The sequence below is a fragment of the Jatropha curcas genome, chromosome 10 (assembly GCF_041381405.1).
Source record: "Jatropha curcas cultivar XTBG-Jc1 chromosome 10, XTBG_Jcur_1.0, whole genome shotgun sequence".
NCBI lineage: Eukaryota > Viridiplantae > Streptophyta > Magnoliopsida > Malpighiales > Euphorbiaceae > Jatropha > Jatropha curcas.
In genome coordinates, this window is record NC_143160.1 from 27,016,984 (window position 1) to 27,038,403 (window position 21,420).

Consider the following 21,420-nt stretch of genomic DNA (forward strand, 5'->3'; position numbering starts at 1 on the left):
ATGTTCTCTTGCAGAATTAGCAATCAACCCTGCTTTGTCAATGGTAGATCTGTGAACCATAGCGTTCCTTCTAGTCTCCTCTTGTTGTACAAATGAGTATGCTTGTCGTAAGGATGGAAAAGTATCTCGTCCAAGAACTTGGACTTGAATCCGATCATACTCGCTATTTAGGCCAGCCAGAAAATCATACTCACGTTCTACTTCAATCAACTTCTGAACTTCAGTCGCATCATCAGTACATCTTGCTTGAAAGTCTTGATAATAATCCAGTTCCTGCCATAACCCACTAAGTTCAGCAAAATAATGAGCGATAGTCAGATCTCCCTGCTTGGTTTCATGAACTTTCTGTCGCAATTCATGCCTCTGAGCATAGTTTCCAGTTTGTGAATACGTCTGTGAAGCCAGCATCTCATTATCAAGAAGCAAATATCCTCGGGAAATAGTTGGCTGGATGGAATTTATTAACCAAGACATAATAAGAGAATTCTCGGATTTCCACTTGTTAAAGGCCGGATCTGTCGAAATTGGTTTAGTTGCTCCACCATCAAGGTATCCTGCAAACCTCTAGCTTCAATGAATAATAAACAAGATCGAGACCAAGCCAGGTAGTTTGTTCCATCTAACTTCACCGGACTAATTTGAAGTGAGGGGCTCTCTGAGTGAAAAACTCTATCTACCTTCTTTCCATTAACCATATTTTAAAAAAGAAATTTAAACGGCAGCAGTGGTAAAAAAGGTAGCAGCAGTGGTGGAAAGGGAAAAAAATTCCAAAAAAGGCAAAACTGGTGCAAAGAACCAGTAGGTTTGAGTCGCCACACCGAGTTGAGGTCGCCGGAACAAGAATCATTGACGGAGCTCGCCGGAAACAATCGCACGCGCCGGCACGTGAAGAACATTCAGAATCTTCTAGAGGCGCGTGTGCACACGCGTGCGGTCGAATGACGACGCGGTTTGGACTGAGTGCCGATCGGCGGTTGTTCTTCCTTCTGAGACAGGCGGTGACAACCAACTCCCACTTCCGGCTGTGCTGTGTGTATCTTAGACCACTTTGCAATTTGAAACCTTTGCCGAAAAATTCACGGCAATGGCTCTGATACCATGTAGAAATTAAAGGAAAGAATATGTTTTATTCTTTTAATTGTGATATATTTTTCAACCTCTACTCCACTATATATATACATATATATACAAAAATTGTTCCAATATAGGAAGTATTCTAAATAGGAATAAAACTAAACTAGGAAACACAATCTTTACAATAATTAGGAATAAACCTAAACTAGCAAATACAATATTTACTTTAATCACTAAGATTTCAACAACATTGCTTTAAAATTCTCTTGTAAATCCTTCCATTCCCACTTTGTATTTTCGTTTTAATGTTCTGATAAAATTTAGAGAGCTAATGTGCTAGTCAAGGTAAGAGCTTTTGTTTGGTGTAAAGTGCTTTAAGAAGTCAATACTGATAGTGTTTTACGAAAATGAATGCCTAATAAGGTTTTATCTCGTTATTGATCTGTTAAGTTCTCCTAGCGTGATGATTCTTATTGTCATTCATTTCTTCTTAAAGATGTAATAATTGGAGCTACTTGTCAGCTATTCAGATTTGGTTCTCAAGATACTCAAAACTAAGTGGTAATTGGGTCTAATTTCAACTTGAGTAGCTTGATTAACAAGTCAAGTTGAATTCAACTATCATAATACTTGACTCGATTGGCTCATGAGCCTAATAGAGTTATTAAACTTTGAATAAACTCTATGTTTATATTGTATTTGAATAATAATTTGCTAATTTAAGCTCATTCGAGATTAAAGTTTTATTTAATATTTTAATATTAGTAAATAAATTGGTTTGGGTTTTTAATTGTAATTGGGTTGAGTGGAGTAAGGTTTGAGTATTTTGAGCATTTGTTTGAGGCAAGCTTGAGTATGAGAATTAGAACTTGATCTAGTTCAAGCTGAGTTTCAAGCCTTGAGTTTCCTAATTGAGTGAAACTCAAGTTTAGCACTATATCCACTTGACTTGGCTCAATTACACCAATTATACTTTGTGTAGTGGTGCAATTTAGAATCTCTTTCTTAGCATTTTTAGAGAGTAGTGAGTGCATTCAGAAACTTCATACACTTTTGGCTGGCTTAAAATAGATAGGTTTTGCTGGCAGAAAAGGTGCCAAAATTCTTTGGAGTTCTCTCTTGTCTTTGTTGCAGTTTTGTGGAGTTGTTGGATGGAGAGAATGCATATGTGTCTTCATAAGTTAGAGTATGCTGTTTAGTTTTTTGTGGACAAGTTGGTGTTATTGGGTTCTATACCGATTATACTTCCAGAGCATTTTGAGGGTTCTCTTTCAATGTTATCTAATGATTGGAGGGCCTTACTATTTCAGCTTATTTTTTATGTTTGTTAGTCTTATGTAGGAGGACTGATTGCACTTCTCAGGGTACTCTAATTTCTTTTTTTTTTTTTTCCCGTTAATGATCAAAATTCCAGCTGTCGTAGAAATCCTAATGGTTCAGAGATAGTCTTCTTCTCTTCCTCTTTCACATATTGGTTCAAGTATATTTTAACCTTTGAAAAGCTTTGAGATCATAAATTGTGATTTAAGGCCATACGGTAGGTTTTGCTATACAACAGACATTCATAGATACACGGAGAGCAGTAATCTTCACTTTGAAGTCGAGTCAACGACAAATGTTGTAGTTTGAGGGTTGATGATCATGTCTTTTGAAATTGCTTTTTTGGTAGTCATTTTTTAGATACATTTTTAATAGTAGTTAGAAAATGGAGCTGTTTTAGAGTTTTTATGGCTGATGCATGCCAAGGAAAACATTAAAATAAAATTTGAATTGCTTTAATCAATATATTTTAGAGATGCTTTTTCAACAACAATTATAACAATGCCAAACACCCCTTGAGTTTTGGGGGTGCTAGTATTATAGTTTATATTTTAAGTTTAGTGTAAATTTTATTCTTGATCTATATTTATTACCTCTGCACAGAAAGTAGGCATGGCCGGTTCGTGGAACCGCCGGTTCAAAATTTTTAAAATGTTGAACCTGAATCGGCCCTTGAACCGCGGGTTCCGGTGCGGTTCCGGCTGGTTCTGGTGCGGTTCCGATGAATCGATGGTTTCGATAACGGTTTCCGGCTATATATATATATATATATATATATATTTTTTTTTTTTTTTAAATCGGTTCTAACGTTATATTTTCTTTCAAAAATATTAATATGAGTTTAAAAAATATTGATAAATTTTATTTTAAATAATTTTAGAATGCTCGTACTCATATAAGAATAAAATTAATTAATTTTACAAAATAATCAAATAAATTATCACTTTATTTTGTTTAAATGTTATTAATTAAATAAATTATAAGAAAATTTTGAAAAATGCTTCAAAAGAATGTAATTATAAACTTAGTAAACAACTTAAAAGGGTAAAAAAAAAAAAGTTAAAAACAATATAAGTTTATACTAAATATTTCTCTCTTTTTTTTACCATTTTACTTTTTAGATTTTTAACTTTTAAAGTAAAGTATATTTAAAAAAAAAAAAAATCTTAAGTAAAGTATAGCATGTAGTAAAATATTATTGAGACTTTTAGAGATGTATAAAATAGGCTAAGTGATTATCATTTTGAAAATAAAAAAAAAAAAAAGTTTTTGGTTTGAACCCGACCAGAACCGTCGGTTCAGGGCCGGTTCAGGTTCAGATTTTAACATTCACATGAACTTTAACGGCCCTTGAACCGCCGGTTCCGGTTCAAAACTTTGAATCAACAGTCCGGTCAGGTTTGGGTTCATCTACAGTACGGTTCGGTTCCGGTTCAAAATGAACCGGTGGCCATGCCTAACAAAAGGTAATGCTTGATATTGTGAAAGTTATCCTTCATATTAGTTGGCATTAATATTTCATAATTTTGGAACTGTCGGTTGATTGCATTGTAAAGGAGATATAGATTTTTATTACTATGAAGGAAATATTAGTTATGAAACCATTTGCAAGTCTAATGTTCTCCCCAGAAGAGTGGGACTTTTCTTTTTCCCCCTTTTCTTTTCATCTTTTTCATAGTCTTTGTATAAAAAGGTTATACTGAAAGGGAGGAAAATATTGTTCCTTGACTCATAGGAAAGCTGATATCATGTTTCTCCTATACTCTCATGATGCAAAGTGGAAGCAGTAAAAATATTTTGTTTATATTGAGGGCTGACAAGTTCAAGGCAACAAATACAGGCTATTCTTCAGCACAAAATGTCTTAGAAAATATTCTATCAAGCTCTAACGTCAATGATTACAAAAATATACAGTGTTCCACTTCTAAGGCACTACAATCATAGTTTTGATCACAATTTAAAAAATCATGTATCTGATTGAAATTTAAAAACATGGCTGAAAGTGAATTTTATGGAAATATCACTTGATTCTTATGTGCAGTGATCTTTATAAAAACAAGCTGGCTAAGGTCATAAGATATCAGTTAGGGCACCAACTTGAGTGTTTCTTTGGCTTAGAACTTAACCTTCAAGCAAAATTACTTCTAATTTTGTTTATCACATTCTCATGGAGAAATTTGAAAGAAGATTTGCTGGTTCAAAGAGATATTATCTGTCAAAGGAAGAAGATTTACACTCATAAAGAGTGCATTCTCATATCCATCTATTCACAAATATTTTAAACCCCCAAGGTGCTTTGGGGAGGAGTTCAGTCCTACGGTTATCTTTCTATAATAATCCATGTCAATTCAAACCTACTTGTTAAATAGCCTTATATGTTAATTATAGGTGAAAAAAATTATGTGAGAATCTATAATGTTAGATGGAACAGTATTGACTGGCCTTTTTGTGTTGGTTTGTGGAATAGAGATAGAAATAATTGAGTCTATGTGTCTATATCAATCTTGTTGATGGATTAATGAAAATGTGCAAGAGCATACCCTTCATGACTCGTTTAGGAATAACCAATTCGTGGGGTGGTTGGAGTATCATAGGAGGAACTATAACGAATCCACTAGTACTAGCAAGTGCATCAAAGATGCAGTCATCGGTTCTCCCAAGAGGCCACAATTACCGCGAGCAACCATTTTAATGACGAAGAACACATTTTTGCTATGCTACTAATACTTTTTTTTGCTTTGCTATTCTGCCCAAGCCTGGCTGAGGAAGAGTTAGGGGGTCCGAATTGGTGAAACGATGGAATCTATAAAAATTATTCAACAGGCTCTGGAAGGCATTCCCGCGCCGGGGGGGGGGGGAGAGCATGAAAATTTAGAAACCGGACATTTTGATAAAGAAGGGGATCCAGCCTATTTGCCTCTAGGTTCTCGAAGTCTCTTCTGTTTCCTACTCACACGAGCCCATATCCTTGCTTTTCTATCAATCTCGAATGATACTCTTTCCCTCAATCCGATATTATGGTGCTGGTATAGACTGAGATTCCGTTATGATCCAATGTGATTTCTCTCTCCTTTGTGGGTTTTCTTGTTTTCTTCGATAAGCAATTCTTTTCTGGATGGGAAAATGTAGTGTTATTTTTTTGTTTCGGCATGACGTTTGGGAAGTGATTTTTCTTTGAAACATATGCATCTTTGTGCAAATTGTTTAAGGTGAGGTGGCTTGCATGTCTTCCCCGCTTTTACTTTTTTTTTTTTTTTTTCCTGTATTTTTAATGTTGTGATACTATTGTATAAGTTGGCTATTTTTTTTTTCTTGATATTTTCATGACTTGACTTCTGTTGTTACAAGAAGTTTTATTAGATTATCTTACAATTAATACTTCTTTGATAACAGAAAAACTACAATGTGGCCTTGCTAACAATTTCCAATAGCAGAGGAATCCTCTGCATTGGTAGGGAACAGTGTGTTTTTCTAGAATTAGGGTTGGTTCACTACCATCGTTTTAACTGACTACCCAAATGTATTTAGGTTTTTATGATATTTATATTTATGTGCCACTATGAATCATGGAAGCAAGGAAAATAATAAAGAATAACACTAAACAAACGAGGAATTTTTATAGGAAAATAAGCCAAGCTTGAAAGAATTAAGGTGATCATTGGGGAAGTTTAATTGAATTTTGTGACCCAAGTCATTTTTTATTCGTTTGATAAATTCTATCATACTGTCAAATAAATCATAGACCAAGCCACTAAGTTACTACTTGATGTCACTTCCATTATAATTTGTTCCAATAGAAGCATTTAGGATGGAAGTTTATGGTATGGTATAAATTTTTACCTTATTGCTAGAATATGTGGAAGCTTAATAATTCTGTGGGGATATGTGGAAGGATAATGCTTGACAAGTGCTCTAATGATTGGACTGTAACTAGATGGCACTTTACTTCTTAATTGAGATTGAGTATTCTTTTCCCCTTTGAATGGTAAAGTCATTGTCCAAAAAGAAAAGTGCAATACAAGCATGATTGGTGGACATGTCAATTAAACCTAGAGGGGGTGTGGGGTGGATAGAAAAGGGATGGAGGGAGATACTATCAATTTGGGGTTTACTTACAGCGTGTAATGATAAATGTGCATTTCACAACTCTACTCAGCCTTAATCTAAAACCTATTGGTTGCTACTGTGGATCCTTTTAACTCCATTAGACCCTATTAAGAACTGTATCTTTAGAAATCCTTCTTCAATATTTGATCCCACTTCCATGTAGATCTATCACTCATTTTCCTTCCTTCTTTGGCCTGAATATGCCTGACCTTCCCTGTCAATAATTTATTGAAATGTGAGAAGCACACCTAAACAACCATATCGTAGACCCTCATAATTTATCATTAGCAGTTACTGCTTCTACCGTCCTATGCATGTTATCATTCCTTATTCTGCCTTTCCTTGTATTTCAACATGCATCTTAGCATTCTCATCTTTCCCTTGGTAATTTTATGGATAAGTTGTTTCTTCACCATATATGCATGATTGTATCCTTGGTTCAGGCAATACATAAAGGCCAGTTCCAACCCAGATAAGGAGGTGGTAGGTGATGAAGCAATGTTTCTTTAAACATGTTTATGATATGGATCAAATAGATAAGTATACATAATGTGCAAATGAACTACAACTGTTGGTTCTTAAGAATTTGTTTCATAATTCATCATATCAACTTTTGGTTTATGCCAATACATACGCATACATATTCTTGAAATTTGATGAAAGATATGTATTCTAAGGACTTGGTCCTTACCATGCTACTTTCAGGCAACCTTGCAATTTCCTTTACATGCCATTTTGTCATTATATATATATATATATATATATATATATATATATATATATATATATATAGAGAGAGAGAGAGAGAGAGAGAGAGAGAGAGAGAGAGAGAGAGAGAGAGAGAGAGTGAGAGAGAGAGAGACTACTGAACACATTTTATTCGTGATATTATTGGAGAAAATTTTCTGTTTCATATTATTTTTCTTGTTAGAGAAGAAATCTTATGAACCTTTTTTATGATCCATTGCGGTACAAATTTACATAATTTTCTTTCGTAAATAATGAACTTCATTATTTATATGCTTATTGATTTTGAAAATGCATTTTCTTTTTCATAAAGGGTAAAGGATTTGGGTGGTTCATGGGGTTAATTTGAATGTGGAACAACTTTTTCAAGCAAAAATTTTGATAGAAGAAAGTTTTCCTTTTCAGGATTTCCATTTGGTCATACATGTGTTTCATCCAAAGAAAATGTCATGGCAAAAGGTATGTTTTTTCATAATTGTCTGAATCTTTCACATGATAGAGTTAATAATCTGCAAGAATACAAGGTACAACATCTGCAAGTAAAATGGTTTAAGGTTTCTGTAAGGTCTCCAGATTGTGTCGGAATATTTTATGTATGATACATCCTCTCTATTTCTCGCATGTTCTCTAAAAACCACACCTATGACACTATATATTGTAGCTCTGCTCTTCTCATTTTAGAATTTGCATCATTTAATAATGCTGCTGGATAAAAGTATAAAGTCATTATCTCAATTTTTCACCGAGTTTCGTTGCAAATCTATGGCTTAAATTGTTGTTTTTGGACACCAAATGTCTTCTCTTCTTTCTTTCTTTTATATCCTAAACTAGTGTTAGAATCCGCACGATGCGCGGAGCAATATTATGTCATTCAAATGAGAAATTAAGTATTTTTTTATTTTATATTTATGATTTATTATAAATAATTGTTTATTTTTTTGAAATATTAATATATTACTTATTTAGTGTAGTGTGTCCTAAGCGAATGGATGTTTTACCTTTTTTAAAAATTATTTTATCCCGTATATTCCCTTATCTTGTGTCCCGTATGCGTGTAACTTAGCTCTTGGTATATGAGACTACTCCATAAACCAATCTAATCAAATAAGGTTTTTTCTTATTACTAATAAAAAATGAAGTGTTTTTTTTTTTTTTTAATTTGTTTTTATGTCATTGAAATAAGAAATTAAGTATTTTTTATGTTCATGATGTATTAATAAATAATTGTTTATTTATTTGAAATATTAATGTATTACTTATTTAACATAATGTGTTCTAAGCGTGTGGATGTCCTACTTTTTAAAAATTATCGTATCTCGTACGTTTGCGTATCTCGTGTCCCGTGTCAATGCAACCTAGCTCTTGGTATATGAGACTACTTCATACACCAAGCTAATCAACCAAGATTTTTTTTTTTATTACCAATAAAAATAAAGTTTTTTTTTAAAATTTGTATTTGTGTCATTGAAATAAGAAATTAATTATTTTTTTTATCATATGTTTATGATTTATTATTAAATGATTGTTTATTTATTTAAAATATTAATGTATTACTTATTTAGTAATGTGTCCTAAGCGTGTGGATGTTCTACCTTTTTTAAAAATTATTGTATTTCGTATATTCTCGTATCTTGTGCCGTGTCCGTGCAACCTAACTCTTGGTATATGAGATTACTCCATACACTAAGCTAATCAACTGAAATTTTTTCTTATTACCAATAAAAAATGAAATGGTTTTTTTTTTTTAAAATTTGTTTTTGTGTCATTGAAATAAGAAATTAATATATATTACTGTTGGTCTAATTGAGAGAGAAAATGTTAAAATACAATTGATTGGGAAATGTTAAAATATAAAAAAATTAAAAATATAAAAAAAAATGTTGTAAGTATTTATTACTGTTGGTCCCTATTGGCAGAAAACCTAAAGATCTAGTTTGATTGATTTGTAGAAAATTTTTGTGATAATTAATTTTTGGTCAAAATTTAATTGTTGGTTCCTACGGTTCCCATTTTTGGTTTTTTAATTTTTAATAATTAATCAAACTTGTTGGTCCCTACTGTTCCTGCTCATACGTGGCAATTTTAGAGGCTTACACTTGGCTTCCATATGATGTAAATTGTTCTACTTTCATATATTATATAGATTAGTTTCTTGTTGAACCATCAGTTCGCGTAATGTGAGATTTAATTCTGTTCTTCATCATACTTTATCCCTAATCCTCAAATAGTTATTTGTTGCATTTATTTGGCTAGGTGCTTCTTGTTCTCCTGATTTCTTGACTTTTAGATTCTAGATTATTTTTGAATCAAAAGCTATGAATACGGATTCCCCAAAAAAAAAAAAAAGAAATCTATAAAGTACGGCTACTTTAAATTCTTAAACTTTGGGGCTTTAGTAGATTTAAGTCTCGACATCAACTTTACCCCCTGCTGGATCAAACCTCCTACCAATCGGTGCTTTATTTTGTGCAGTAATTTTAGTAGATGTGAGATACAGTTTATTTATAATTGAATTACTTTGGTGAGTGCTTCATTTTCATCCTTGCGAGATTTAGTTGGATCAGCTACTGAATTTATATCAAGGAATTTAAAAATAAAGCTGTGAATGAATATGCTACAGCTTTACAATAAAATGTTGATGTTGATGTTGATTTATTCAGGGGTAGTCATACAGATTTATAATTTGTTTCCTATTAATGAACATTTTGGACTTTATTTGAATGACATTTGAAATGTGGACTTGATTGAATGACATTTGAAATGTGTACTTGATTTGCATGACATTTGAAATCATGCTTTAATAGACATGGAAAATGATTTTCTGGTGCTTCTAGTAATCAAATGACTGTATTGTGTTCCCTGGTTTTTAATTTTGAGATTAGTCTCATTTGTGTAGTCTAAAATGCCCATAGCTGGGCTGCCACCTTGTCTAGCACTTGCACCTGGACCCAAAGTGTGTCCAAATCTTTTTAAATTGATTGTATGAAGATTCTGTATGACTAGACAAAGTTCAATTGCTTATAGTTAGTTTTGATCCTAAAGTTTGTCTCGTTGTGTTATTGGCAAAATACATCGACTTGAATTAAATTCAATAAAGTTTCTATTCCGCTGCATGGGGCAAGGTTTTCACTGTTCCTTTCTGACATGCGGCTCTGTTCCTCTCATGAAATCTTTTATTTATTTTTTGTTGTTGTTGTTTGCAGTTTTGAGGTATTTTGTTTCTATTGCTTTAATTTTCTGATTGTAGTGCTTATATTTCTGTTTGAGTTAATTATTCATGGAAGATGTGTATTAAGATTTTCAATTATTTATTTTTCACCTTTTAGTTCATAGGAAATATATTTAGTGGGTTCAATTTGATTCAGTATCAGCTTGCCTTATTACACACACATATGTATATATCTATTTATTCATTTTTCTTTTTCTTTTTAATTCTTCTGAAGGTTCGAATTTTCGTCACAATATGTATTCTTCATACAAGAGCAACCGGCCCCCTACACCTGATACCATAGTTCAGGGGCTTCAATATTTGAAAGCATCAATTAAAGCCATGTCTATTAAGGTGATTGAGGTAATAAGCTGTACATTGCAGATTTGTTTAATTTGCTGGCTCTGGCTGAATTTCCTAGCTCTGGCTGTACACAATAATTGATAATGATTTATACAACACAGGTACCAGGTGTAGAAGCAGATGATGTGATTGGAACATTGGCATTGAGGAGTGTGGATTCTGGGTTCAAGGTAATTGTGCTAAATTGTATTTGGGAGGTATTGATGAACATCTTGAAATATGAAGAAAACTGTCCCTCATTTCAATGAACAAAATCTTCCTTTTTCACTTATTCACAAAAAATTTATTATTGTTCGCTGGCTTCTCTTCTCACTTGAGAAAAATTATATAAAAAAAATTCTTTCCTGGAAACATGTAATTATTTATGAAATAGCTGGTGCATTGTGCAATTGCTATTAAATTTTGTCTTCTATTAGTTGTTGGGAGATGAATCCCACATCATATAACAATAAAATAAATAAAGGATTTATAATGGAATGAGTGGAGGACCTACCACAAGTCAATTTGTTTTGTGCAAGATGGGTCCAATACTCATTCACTTATAATGCTTATGTTGTTTAGACTTATGGACTTTAAAATGGTATCAAAGCCTCATGACTAAAGGGGTTGGACATTGGGACTCATGTTGAAATCCTGTAGGACTCAAGTGATGGAGATATGCGAGCCAACTTATATGATAGTTAGTGTCAACCGGCCTATTGATGTTGGGCCATATTAAGGCCAACTTTGCTGCACTTGAGGGGGTGTGTTGGGAGATGGATCCCACATTGAAGAATAATAAGTAAATCAAGGATTATAATGGAATTAGTGGTGGACCTAGCACAATCCAATTGGATTTGTGCAAGTTGGGTTCCATCACTTGTTCACTTATAAGCCATGTTGTCTAGGCCCATGGACGTTAATATTAGTATTAGGTTACCTTTCACCTTATTTATTCTATGCTCTGAATGTTTCTTGACTTCTACCGCCTATATATAGATTAAGGATAATACTTGGCGTTTATAATCTGTTACAATTATGTTTGTAACAGGTACGAGTTGTTTCTCCGGACAAAGACTTTTTCCAGATTCTATCTCCTTCATTACGTCTTCTACGAATTGCACCACGTGGCCTTGAGTAAGTATCCCTTCAATTTACAACCCTACATTAGTTGTCTCAATAATTTTATGCATCTTAGGTTTCTGATTTAGAAATTTTAATGTTTTTTAGAACCTCATTAACTTTTCAAATCAATTTTTGCATTTTCTTTTTTCAATCTTAATGTTATATAATTCATGTTGTTTAAGGATACAAGTAATTTTGACCCTTGCATCTGGTCTCTAAGTTTTGATTGCATCTATGCATTGTAATCCTTAATTAGTAAACTACAAATTCTCATTATACATTAGTCTCTAACACTTTAAATTAGACCACATTTTAGGCCCTGAAGTCTTAATATTTTTAATTGCACATCCTAGCATTGTTATATATAAGGAAACACTGCTATATCTTTGCCATCACACCGCTCATTTGTAAAGCAATTCTTTAAACCAAGTTTTGTAACTTTGTGTACATTTTACACTATAAATAGAAGTTCTATTCATCTAGCCACAACTTAACCTCCTATGCTAGGAGGCAGTGTGACCTGACCTGTATTTGTGCTGAGCCAGGCTGACTAGCCCCCACAGCGAGCAAGTGCTAGTGCCACACAGGTAATTGCTAAGAGCAGTGAGCATAAACCTTTAAGCCTATGACAATTCAAAGTAAACCCTCTAAAACCTTTGTTACACTCTAAAAATAATGTGTACAAAGTTACAAGGCTTAGTTTGAAGTATAGCTTTATAGTTGAAGGGAGTGATGGGTGAGATATAAGTTTGCACTAATTGCTATATATATATATATATATATATATATATATATATATAACTTTGCTGGGCACCAAGGCGGTTGGACATGCATATATATATATATATATATATATATATATATATATATATATATGTCCAACCGCCTTGGTGCCCAGCAAAGTTGGTGCCTCGCATTCCCTAGAGACTTCTAGGCATGTCTAGTTGCTAAAAGTCGGTGGAAGTCTCTAGACTTCTCTAGGTTGGCCCAGATCTTGCTAAACCTGTCTTGTCCGGATACTGCCTAGCACCCTAGTGCCCTCCAGCGCCCTTTAGGCCTATCTAGAAGCTTCTCCCATGTGCCAATGCCTCCCATACGCATGGTCTACATTTCTTCAGGCTTCTCCATAACAATGTAGAATGCCAGAGTGCCTCACAGAACCCTCTAGGGCCCCGAAGGCCCAAAGACTATGGATTTGCTTAAATTCTTTTTATTTTCTTTAATTTAATGAAAGTAGGTATAGAATGTTTCATTTAAATATTGTATCTCCTATTAAATAGATACCGGGCACTATCTGCTTTTAGCTGTCGTGGTGTTTGCATGGTTAAATAGAATTCAACAAAATCAAATGGAATTGGTAAAAGGTTCAGTAATAAATGACTTAATGTAGGTGCCAAACTTGGTCTTACCTTAATTTAATGGGTTACAAAAACACAAGAAATTTATCCTATCAGAATAAGAAAGAATAAAGTATTTAGAAGGGTTGCAATTGTTTAGTTATTGTGTTTGGCATGCTTTAGTTGTGCTTTGTGCTACCTACAATATATATATCTATATATATATATGTACACATACACATATAACACAATTTTTTCTTTTAGTTGGGTTTCTTACATGTTTGTTTTGCTAGTATATTATAAGGCGTGATATTTATCATTTTGATTGCCAGGATGGTTTCATTTGGGATTGAAGATTTTGCAAAATTATATGGAGCACTGAAACCTTCTCAGTTTGCTGATGTCATGGCTCTCATGGGTGACAGATCCGATAATATTCCAGGTCATTTATTGCGTCCTTATCAATAATTAAATAAATAGTATTACCGTCATTTTCCATTGAATTGAATTAGCATTTTAACCATTAGTGTCTATGTGAGTGTTGGTTTTGTATTTGCTCTTGTTTTCTACCTGATGCTGGTAGTGGAATTTTTACTTTTTAATCTCTTGAAACTTTTTATATAGAGCATATAAAAAATACATGATTATGACCAGCAGTAACATCATTTTTAACATAAGCATGCTAGTACAAGATAGATCCTCAACTAATGCACTCATATTTTAGATAATTTAATTACTGGTTTGTGCCCATTCCACACCTGAAAAAGAGAACAAGTATCTTCATGATTTGGGTAGAGCTAGGCTGACTTTAGACTTTGGAGACTTTTGTAGGTGGTTGTAGAAAGGGGGCTAAAGTAATTAAGCAACCTGTATTTTATGTGGTAGCTTGGGGTATTTCAAAGTAGACGGTTCTCAAAGTTTTAGAAAGTGAAGTTTCGTCTTTTAATTTGTTGTGGGATAAGGTGGTTTTCTTACCCTTTTATTTTTTATTTTTTATTTTTTTAGGGGCCTCCAAAGGAGTATCTTTGAGTGTGTTTTTTATTTACTGGGTCTTTTAGCGTGTTTTTCAGTATGATTGAAGGTCATTACTTCTGGTTATTTTATTGTATTATCATTTCTATTAAAAGAGTATCTTAGGGTTGCTGCTGTTTCTGAAAGACAGGAAAGTGAGATGTGTGAGTTTCTCAAAAGAAATATGCAACTGTGCTTTCCCTATAAAAAAGAGTTTGTAAAGAAGTGATGGAAATGAGTAATTTTGAACAAAAAGCTAATTGAAATGGATAGTTATGACAAAAATCTAATGTATAGGCCTTGTGCTAAAACCTAAATTTACTAAAAATTTAAGATTATAAAGCTATTCAATCATGTTAATGCTAATTATTATGACCAAGCAAAAAATGTTTGTTATGTGATTACAGTTTAGGCTGTTTAGCAAGTTCCCACTTTTAAAAATATGGGCATTCTTTCCAGCTGTATGCTGAAATCTCCAGAAATGTTGCAAAATATTACTTCTTTGCTTCTTCCGTTCTAAATCATGTAAACCACTGTGAGAGAAATCTGCCACAAAATGCTAAAAATGTTTATTCCAAATTCCTAGAATTCCTAAAACACTCAACTCTTTTATGAACTCTCTCCTTTTACCATTCATCTCCTGAAAAAGTCTAGAATAATGAATTGTTTTATCAAAATAATTCTTGTGATCCTTCATTAAGCATTTTTTTTTTCTTTCTCCTCACTTTAGGAATGTTCAATTAAACTTGAAGTATAAGTGATCAATAAATCACGTTTTTAATAACTGCAGGAGTTGATGGAATTGGAAGTGTCAATGCTGTGCAACTGATCACTAGATTTGGTATGTTCTTGTATCATGCCTTACACATGCTTTTGAAAAACAAGATGAATATGTTCTTGCATCATGTCTTACACATGCTTTTGAAAATGTGTAACAAGATGAATATGTTCTTGCACTGCATACAATGGAATCAGCAAGAATAGGAATTTTTACATGTAAAAGAATTTTCTTGTAATTTGCATGCATGGCATTTTAATAGAGTAACTTGTTTTAATTGTCATTTCTTTCGGCAGGCACATTAGAGAATTTATTGCAATGTGTTGATCAAGTAGAAGGGGAACGCATCAAAGAGGTAGAATGTCTAGTTACAGCATAATATAAGTCAAATGCTTGCTAAAACTTTGTCTTGTCTTTATTTGAGTTGTTTGCTTTTGATGGTATAAAAATAGTATAAAGTACTTTGAATTGTAAACCAGTTTTGCAGACTTGTTTTGCTTCTAGGCATGAACTCCAATAACAAAAATGCAGCTTAGTTGAAAAGCAAGAGGAGAGCAGTTTCACGGATAAGTTTCACTTTTGTTTCGGGAGTTTGTGCATAGCAGTGCAAATTGGTCTGCAAACTCGCTCTATATCTTTTTTTATTTTTTTCACCTTTACCCTCTGTTTGAGAATGGTGGGGGAAAAAAAAAGAATATGAGTGAAGTTTGAAGGCGCAAGGAAAAAGTGAGGTGACTAAGAAAATAGTAATCCATTGTATTGTTTCCTTCCAGGTATCTGGAGACCTCTATTCAAATGAGGGAGAAAAACTTACTGTTAGCTTCATGTGTGATAAAATTACATGCTGATTGCGAATGCAAACTGAACTCGTTTTTGTTTTTCTGCTAACCTGTGCTGTCCTTTTGTAGGCCTTGCAAGCAAATGCTGAACAAGCTCTCTTAAGCAAGAAGTTGGTAATTTTTCACTTATCTTTTCATTTTGTTGTTGTATTCTTTTTTTCTTTTGGATTCTTATTTTCATCCTTCTTGAAGAGTGATATATATAAACTCTCTCTGTCAGACACACACATCTGTTATATAAAATCCTCAAGTGCACAGCTGTCACATGTTGTATAAAGTTATTGTTCCCACGAGGATCGTTCCTAGCAATTATATGTTATCTAGACAAGTGATTAACTTTGAATTAAGAAAATTAAGGTTAAAACCGAAAACTTAATTAAATAAATCAATTTTGGAAATGAAAACTTAATTAAATAAATCAATCTTAACTATTTTAAAGATCAACCAAGGTATAAAAGGTTGTATTCAAGTTTCACCACGTTAACCTAGCTATAGTTAATAGTGTAACTTATTCATAGGGTAACTAATTGTCACGGGATGAGTACTTTAGTAGACTACCTGTGTGGCATTTAGATGATCTAAGCCTTCAAGGATGGCTAAGTAAGTCTTGTGAGAGGTTTAGAGAATAGCAAGGAGCAATGAAGAGAGAATTTAGAGCAAACAATTTGCTACATTGCCTTTAAAGTGTAAGAGTACAAGCAAGCTTTACAAATGGGGAGGCTTGCCTAGGGCCTCCGAAGCTAGGATTAATTACATTCAACGTTCAACAATTGCTTCCACTAGAAAAATTTAAGTCTAGGTCGGTAGATTCTTCTAGAGATGTTAAGGTATTTACATAGTAGCAGAAGAGTGAGTCAAAGGTCAGTGGAACTCTGTAGGCAAAGGACTGTAAGGTTCTAGGGCGTGCCAGAAGCCTCTCTAGCATGCTGGGTGCCTTGCTGTGTTGATGAAACCTATGAGTAACGAAGCTTCTACAGCCACTCGTGTATTGCCATACTTGGCACGATTTCATTAATTGGATAAAGCAGTGTGATCAGTGTCAAAAGTTTATCACTTCCTTCAAACTCATTCCCTAGTTTTTCAGGCTTCCTTAGGTGAATCACTTGCCATCGTTCTAGGGGAAGATCACTTCTTTGAGAGCTGAATTAATACAAGTCAGTGCCCTAGATTTCTTGGCTTTTTGCACCTCAGTTTTTTATCTGTGCCATTGTGGGATTAGGGCCTAAGGGTGTAGGATCTACCCAATATCCGCTGTTTCCCATAGATTCAACGCCTTGTGAGCTTTAATTTTAATTATCCAAATGTGCTAATTATCCCTTGTAGATACAGGAGACCTACACCAAGAAATTGCTAGAAGCCTCTTTTTCCCCTTAGTGTTTATCATTCAAACACACAACAAATTCCTTTCCCTCACAAATCCCTGAAGAAAAAAAACGCTCTCATATCATTTGTCTATTTAGAATCAGTGAAAATAGATAGAAAAAAAATTAGAACATAACTTCCCTTCATTTCGGCTTAATGCATAGAAATATCCTCAACTTCACGAGTTGTTACAATTACACCCTTATTTGAACTCTTTGACATCCATACCCCAAAACAAAAGTTAGCTAGTATTCATACTCTAAACCCCAATTAGGGTTAGGGTTTACATTAAAAATTAATTTTCTGGAACCAACAGCTAAGCTTAGATTAAATTAAACCCCAGTCTCAATTAATTTACCAAAATGGGTAGCATTTCACTAAGACAAAAAGTCCTAATTTTATCCTTTCTCAACCCAGAGTTGAGAGAGAGAGGATGGAGAATAACATTAGGGATATTTTTTTTTCTTAGTGAAATGCTGCCAGTTTGGTAAATTAACTAAGCATGGGTCAGTTAACCAAAACTTAGTTGTGGCTCACACGAAAAATAATTTTAAATACAAACACTAACCCTAATTGAGATTTGGCATGTAAATACCCTCTAACTTTCATTTTGGTGTATGGATCGTTGCAATTGCAACAACTTGCAAAGTTGAGAGTATTTTTGCATGTTAGGCCTTTCATAACTTGGTCTTTTTTATCTGCAATTTTCCATTTATATACAAAAGACAATTTACATGATTTAAGGAAAGTCATACATAACACAATTTACCCTTTAACGTCTATAACAAAGGACTTTCCTCAATTTTTAGTACAACCATTAATTTTCCTTAAATTTAGCTACAATTACAAAAATATCCCTTAACTTAGGAGCGTCTAGAAAAATCTCAAGTCTTCAACAATAACATTATAATAGTATACATGCTTCATCAATAGAATCACAATGTGTGATATTATGAACCTTACATCAAAATAAAAAAAATAACTAAAGAACACAGTTTATTCGTCTAAATCATATGCAAATCCTAAAAATTTGTAATCTGTATGCGGAAATATTTCTTGTGTACTTTTGATTGTTGTCACATTAAATTTTGTTAATTCTTTGAGAAATTATTATCTTATGGAATATATAGTTACACGATAAAGAAGTATTTTTCATGATTAGTGAATTTAATAGAATTATTTGTTTTATTATTGGTGAGTTTAATGGAATTATTTTTCATTACAATCACTATTACCCAAGTAATAGGTCAACCTTTTCATATATTTGTTTATTAAATTATCCGTGAATTATTTCATTTAAATTTATCATATAGAATAGTCAACTCTAACTCTTTTTATATAGATAAGATGTGTTTTATATTTCCAAATTCATACACAGTTGTATCTTTTATTTTAGTCTTTCTTGTTTCTTAACAAAATTTAAACTTTTATATTTTATTAATACTTAAAAACATATTTTTGACTGAGCAATTCAATTTTAAGTATTTGCAAAAAAATATTTCATTAAGCAAATCATCATAGATAAAGTAAAATAATGAAAAATATTTTTTTAATTAAAATAAAGTTTTAGTTTTAGTCTTTACATGAAATTATATACATGTATGAATAAATAATGATTAAACATCAAATGGTATAATCTTTCCCTCCAAAAAGATGTACGCTAAAAATAATGAAATAAAACATAACAAAACTTTGAACAATGTGATTTGCTAGACTACAAATGAGACAATGTTTTTTGATGTGAGGTATTAAACATGAGATCAAGCATGAAGTTAATTGAGATGGAAAATGATACGAATCCTACTTTTACATTAGATTTGCTTTCTAATATTATTACATATGCATTCTATTGGTTGTGTTGGCTTATTCTATCACAATGTTATCGTTAAGAAGCATTATAGATTCTTTGCTTTGCCTAATGCGTATTGTATAGAAATGATTGAAAAAGAGGGGTTTTGATAGTCTACCCTTCATGTTAATATGAAGCATATATAACAAATGTAAATTAGAATATTTGTTTACTAGTGCATGGTGGGCCTTGGGCTGGCCCAATGAGGAATGCTCTTAACCACGCCTGGCTAATTTCTCAAGCTGCTAATCATGGCCATCCCTTCGCCGTTGTTGCCTATTCATTCTAATGTGTTGCTAAAGTGCAAAGCTTATGGACTGTGTTATAAATTTGATATTTTTTCTTATGGCAGGCGCTGCTACGTTCGGATCTTCCAGACTATATGGTCCCATTTTCCACTGGAGATCTCGCATTTAGAAAGCCTGAGGTTTGTGTAATCATAATTATTCTTGTATGCAAAGTTTTTAATCCTCATTCAGCTATACTATATGCAATTACTTCGTTTATGATGAGCACTGGCAGCACTGCTACATGAAAGACTACAAAGCATGTCACTTGAACACTTGCAGTTTCCTTGATGGCCCTAAGAAAAACAATTAGTAGAAAATAGCTGAAGTAATCTGTCTTCCAAATCTCCTCTGGTTTCGTAGGCACTCTAGTGAAGAATGATTACGAGTTCTCCTATTGACTCTTAGTTTTCCATGTTAATGCATCTCTTATAATTCTATGGCCATCTCTTTATAAGATCACAGGTGATCTAAGCCCACCAGTAGTTTCATGATTTGCACCTCAGCATAATTCATTAATTTGATCCTCTCATCTGAGGAACATAATAGAGCATTCCCGGCTTAATTTACAATTTTTTGTTTCTTAAAAGTAAATTTACCATTTACTTTTTTGAAGGCCATGCATCTTTCATTTGCAGTCTTGCTAGTAACAAAGGGAGAGGAATATTTGGTTAAAACTGAATAGCCAAACTGACAGTATTTTGTCAGTTCAGTTGAGCTGTCCAGCAAAGTTGGTTTGGTACGGTTTTTGTGAAGAAAAATGAATGGACCAAATTAACTGACTTCTATCTGAAAGTATGCAAATTCAAGTTCAAAATGGAAAACCAAACTGATGCTATTTCTGGTTGCTTCGGTTTGGTTTTCCAGTTAAATTGGTTACTTCAGCAAGATAAAAAGTTTCAGTTTTCTATCAATAAAATCAAAATGTTCTATTTTGTTTGATTTCTGATTCTTGTGAAGTTGAGTTTTTTCGGTTAGAGGTGATTTGGTTCAGTTGAACTGAATGCTCACCCCCTACTAGTAACACCTCCTAACAAAAGGGTACGAAAGAGTAGTTGAGGTGGATTCTACTTTGTTCAAATGTTACCTTCATAGCTTATATTCGTAGCTCAAAAATCCTTTTCTGCTACCAATTTTTCCACTTATGTGTCTTCAATTCCATGATGTATGGTAGTGAATCTATCTGCAAGTGCTATGAATGCAATGTATTTTAACGTTTTGATGTTGAATTAATGCAGGACAACGGTGAGAAATTTACAAGCCTTTTGACTGCTATTAGTGCTTATGCAGAAGGATTTTCAGCAGATCCGATAATTAGAAGGGTTTTATATTTGTGGAAAAAGCTTGAAGCTTCCTGATATATTCTGTTGTCAGTTTCTGCGTAGCATTTTTCTCTGTTCAGTAAATATCCTTATCCTTTAGCTGTACCTATCAGAGTAGGACTAATTGTCATTGTACCGCATCAAGCTTTTACATATTTGTTCCATTGTACATTTTGTGCTGATATTACTGAAGTTCCCAAAATTTAATTCAGGCTCCATTTGTTTTGCAAATGGAAAAATAACGTTTGAAAAATATTTCCAGATTTTCTAATATTTGAGGTGCTGAAGAAAATGAGTTTTATTTTTAAGAGAGGAAAACATTTTTCCAACATTAATATATTTATTATAATTTTATAAATATATATTTCTTTATTTATTAATTACTCGAAGCCATTTACTGGTTACCACCATTAACGATAGCGGGAATCACAATTTATCAATTTTTTATGCATTATTTTATCACATTTAATGATTTATTTAAAATATAAAATTTCTATGGTAATAAACATTTTAATAGTCTTATACGTTAAAAATCTTAATTTTTTTAAACTAATATTCAATATTGAAATTTGTTACTTATTACAACTAATTGCAACCAATGTTTAATTATATAAATATTTATTTATTGAATAAATATTCCAATGTGTCTCTATAGTAATTAATTTAGAATATTACAATTAAATAATAGAAAATGACTTATTTGAAAAATATT

General features: G+C 32.8%; 1 protein-coding gene across 5 annotated transcripts in view; it reads left to right on the forward strand.

Moving 5' to 3' along the window:
• LOC105637261 (5'-3' exonuclease family protein) overlaps positions 1-20,963 on the forward strand; it is a 32,226-nt gene extending 11,263 nt beyond the window's left edge. For 3 of the 5 annotated variants that reach the window (XM_037638933.2, XM_089726742.1, XM_012220715.4), the window contains 10 exons: positions 7,654-7,707; positions 10,692-10,819; positions 10,921-10,989; positions 11,850-11,935; positions 13,593-13,702; positions 15,062-15,112; positions 15,346-15,404; positions 15,958-16,002; positions 19,452-19,526; positions 20,625-20,963. In XM_037638933.2, the coding sequence (XP_037494861.1) occupies positions 7,654-7,707; positions 10,692-10,819; positions 10,921-10,989; positions 11,850-11,935; positions 13,593-13,702; positions 15,062-15,112; positions 15,346-15,404; positions 15,958-16,002; positions 19,452-19,526; positions 20,625-20,744 (797 nt within the window). In that variant the 3' untranslated portion in view covers positions 20,745-20,963. The remainder of the gene's footprint in view (positions 1-7,653; positions 7,708-10,691; positions 10,820-10,920; positions 10,990-11,849; positions 11,936-13,592; positions 13,703-15,061; positions 15,113-15,345; positions 15,405-15,957; positions 16,003-19,451; positions 19,527-20,624) is intronic. The other 2 variants (XM_012220768.4, XM_020680577.3) reach the window with 2 other exon arrangements.
• Positions 20,964-21,420: the final 457 nt, after the last annotated feature.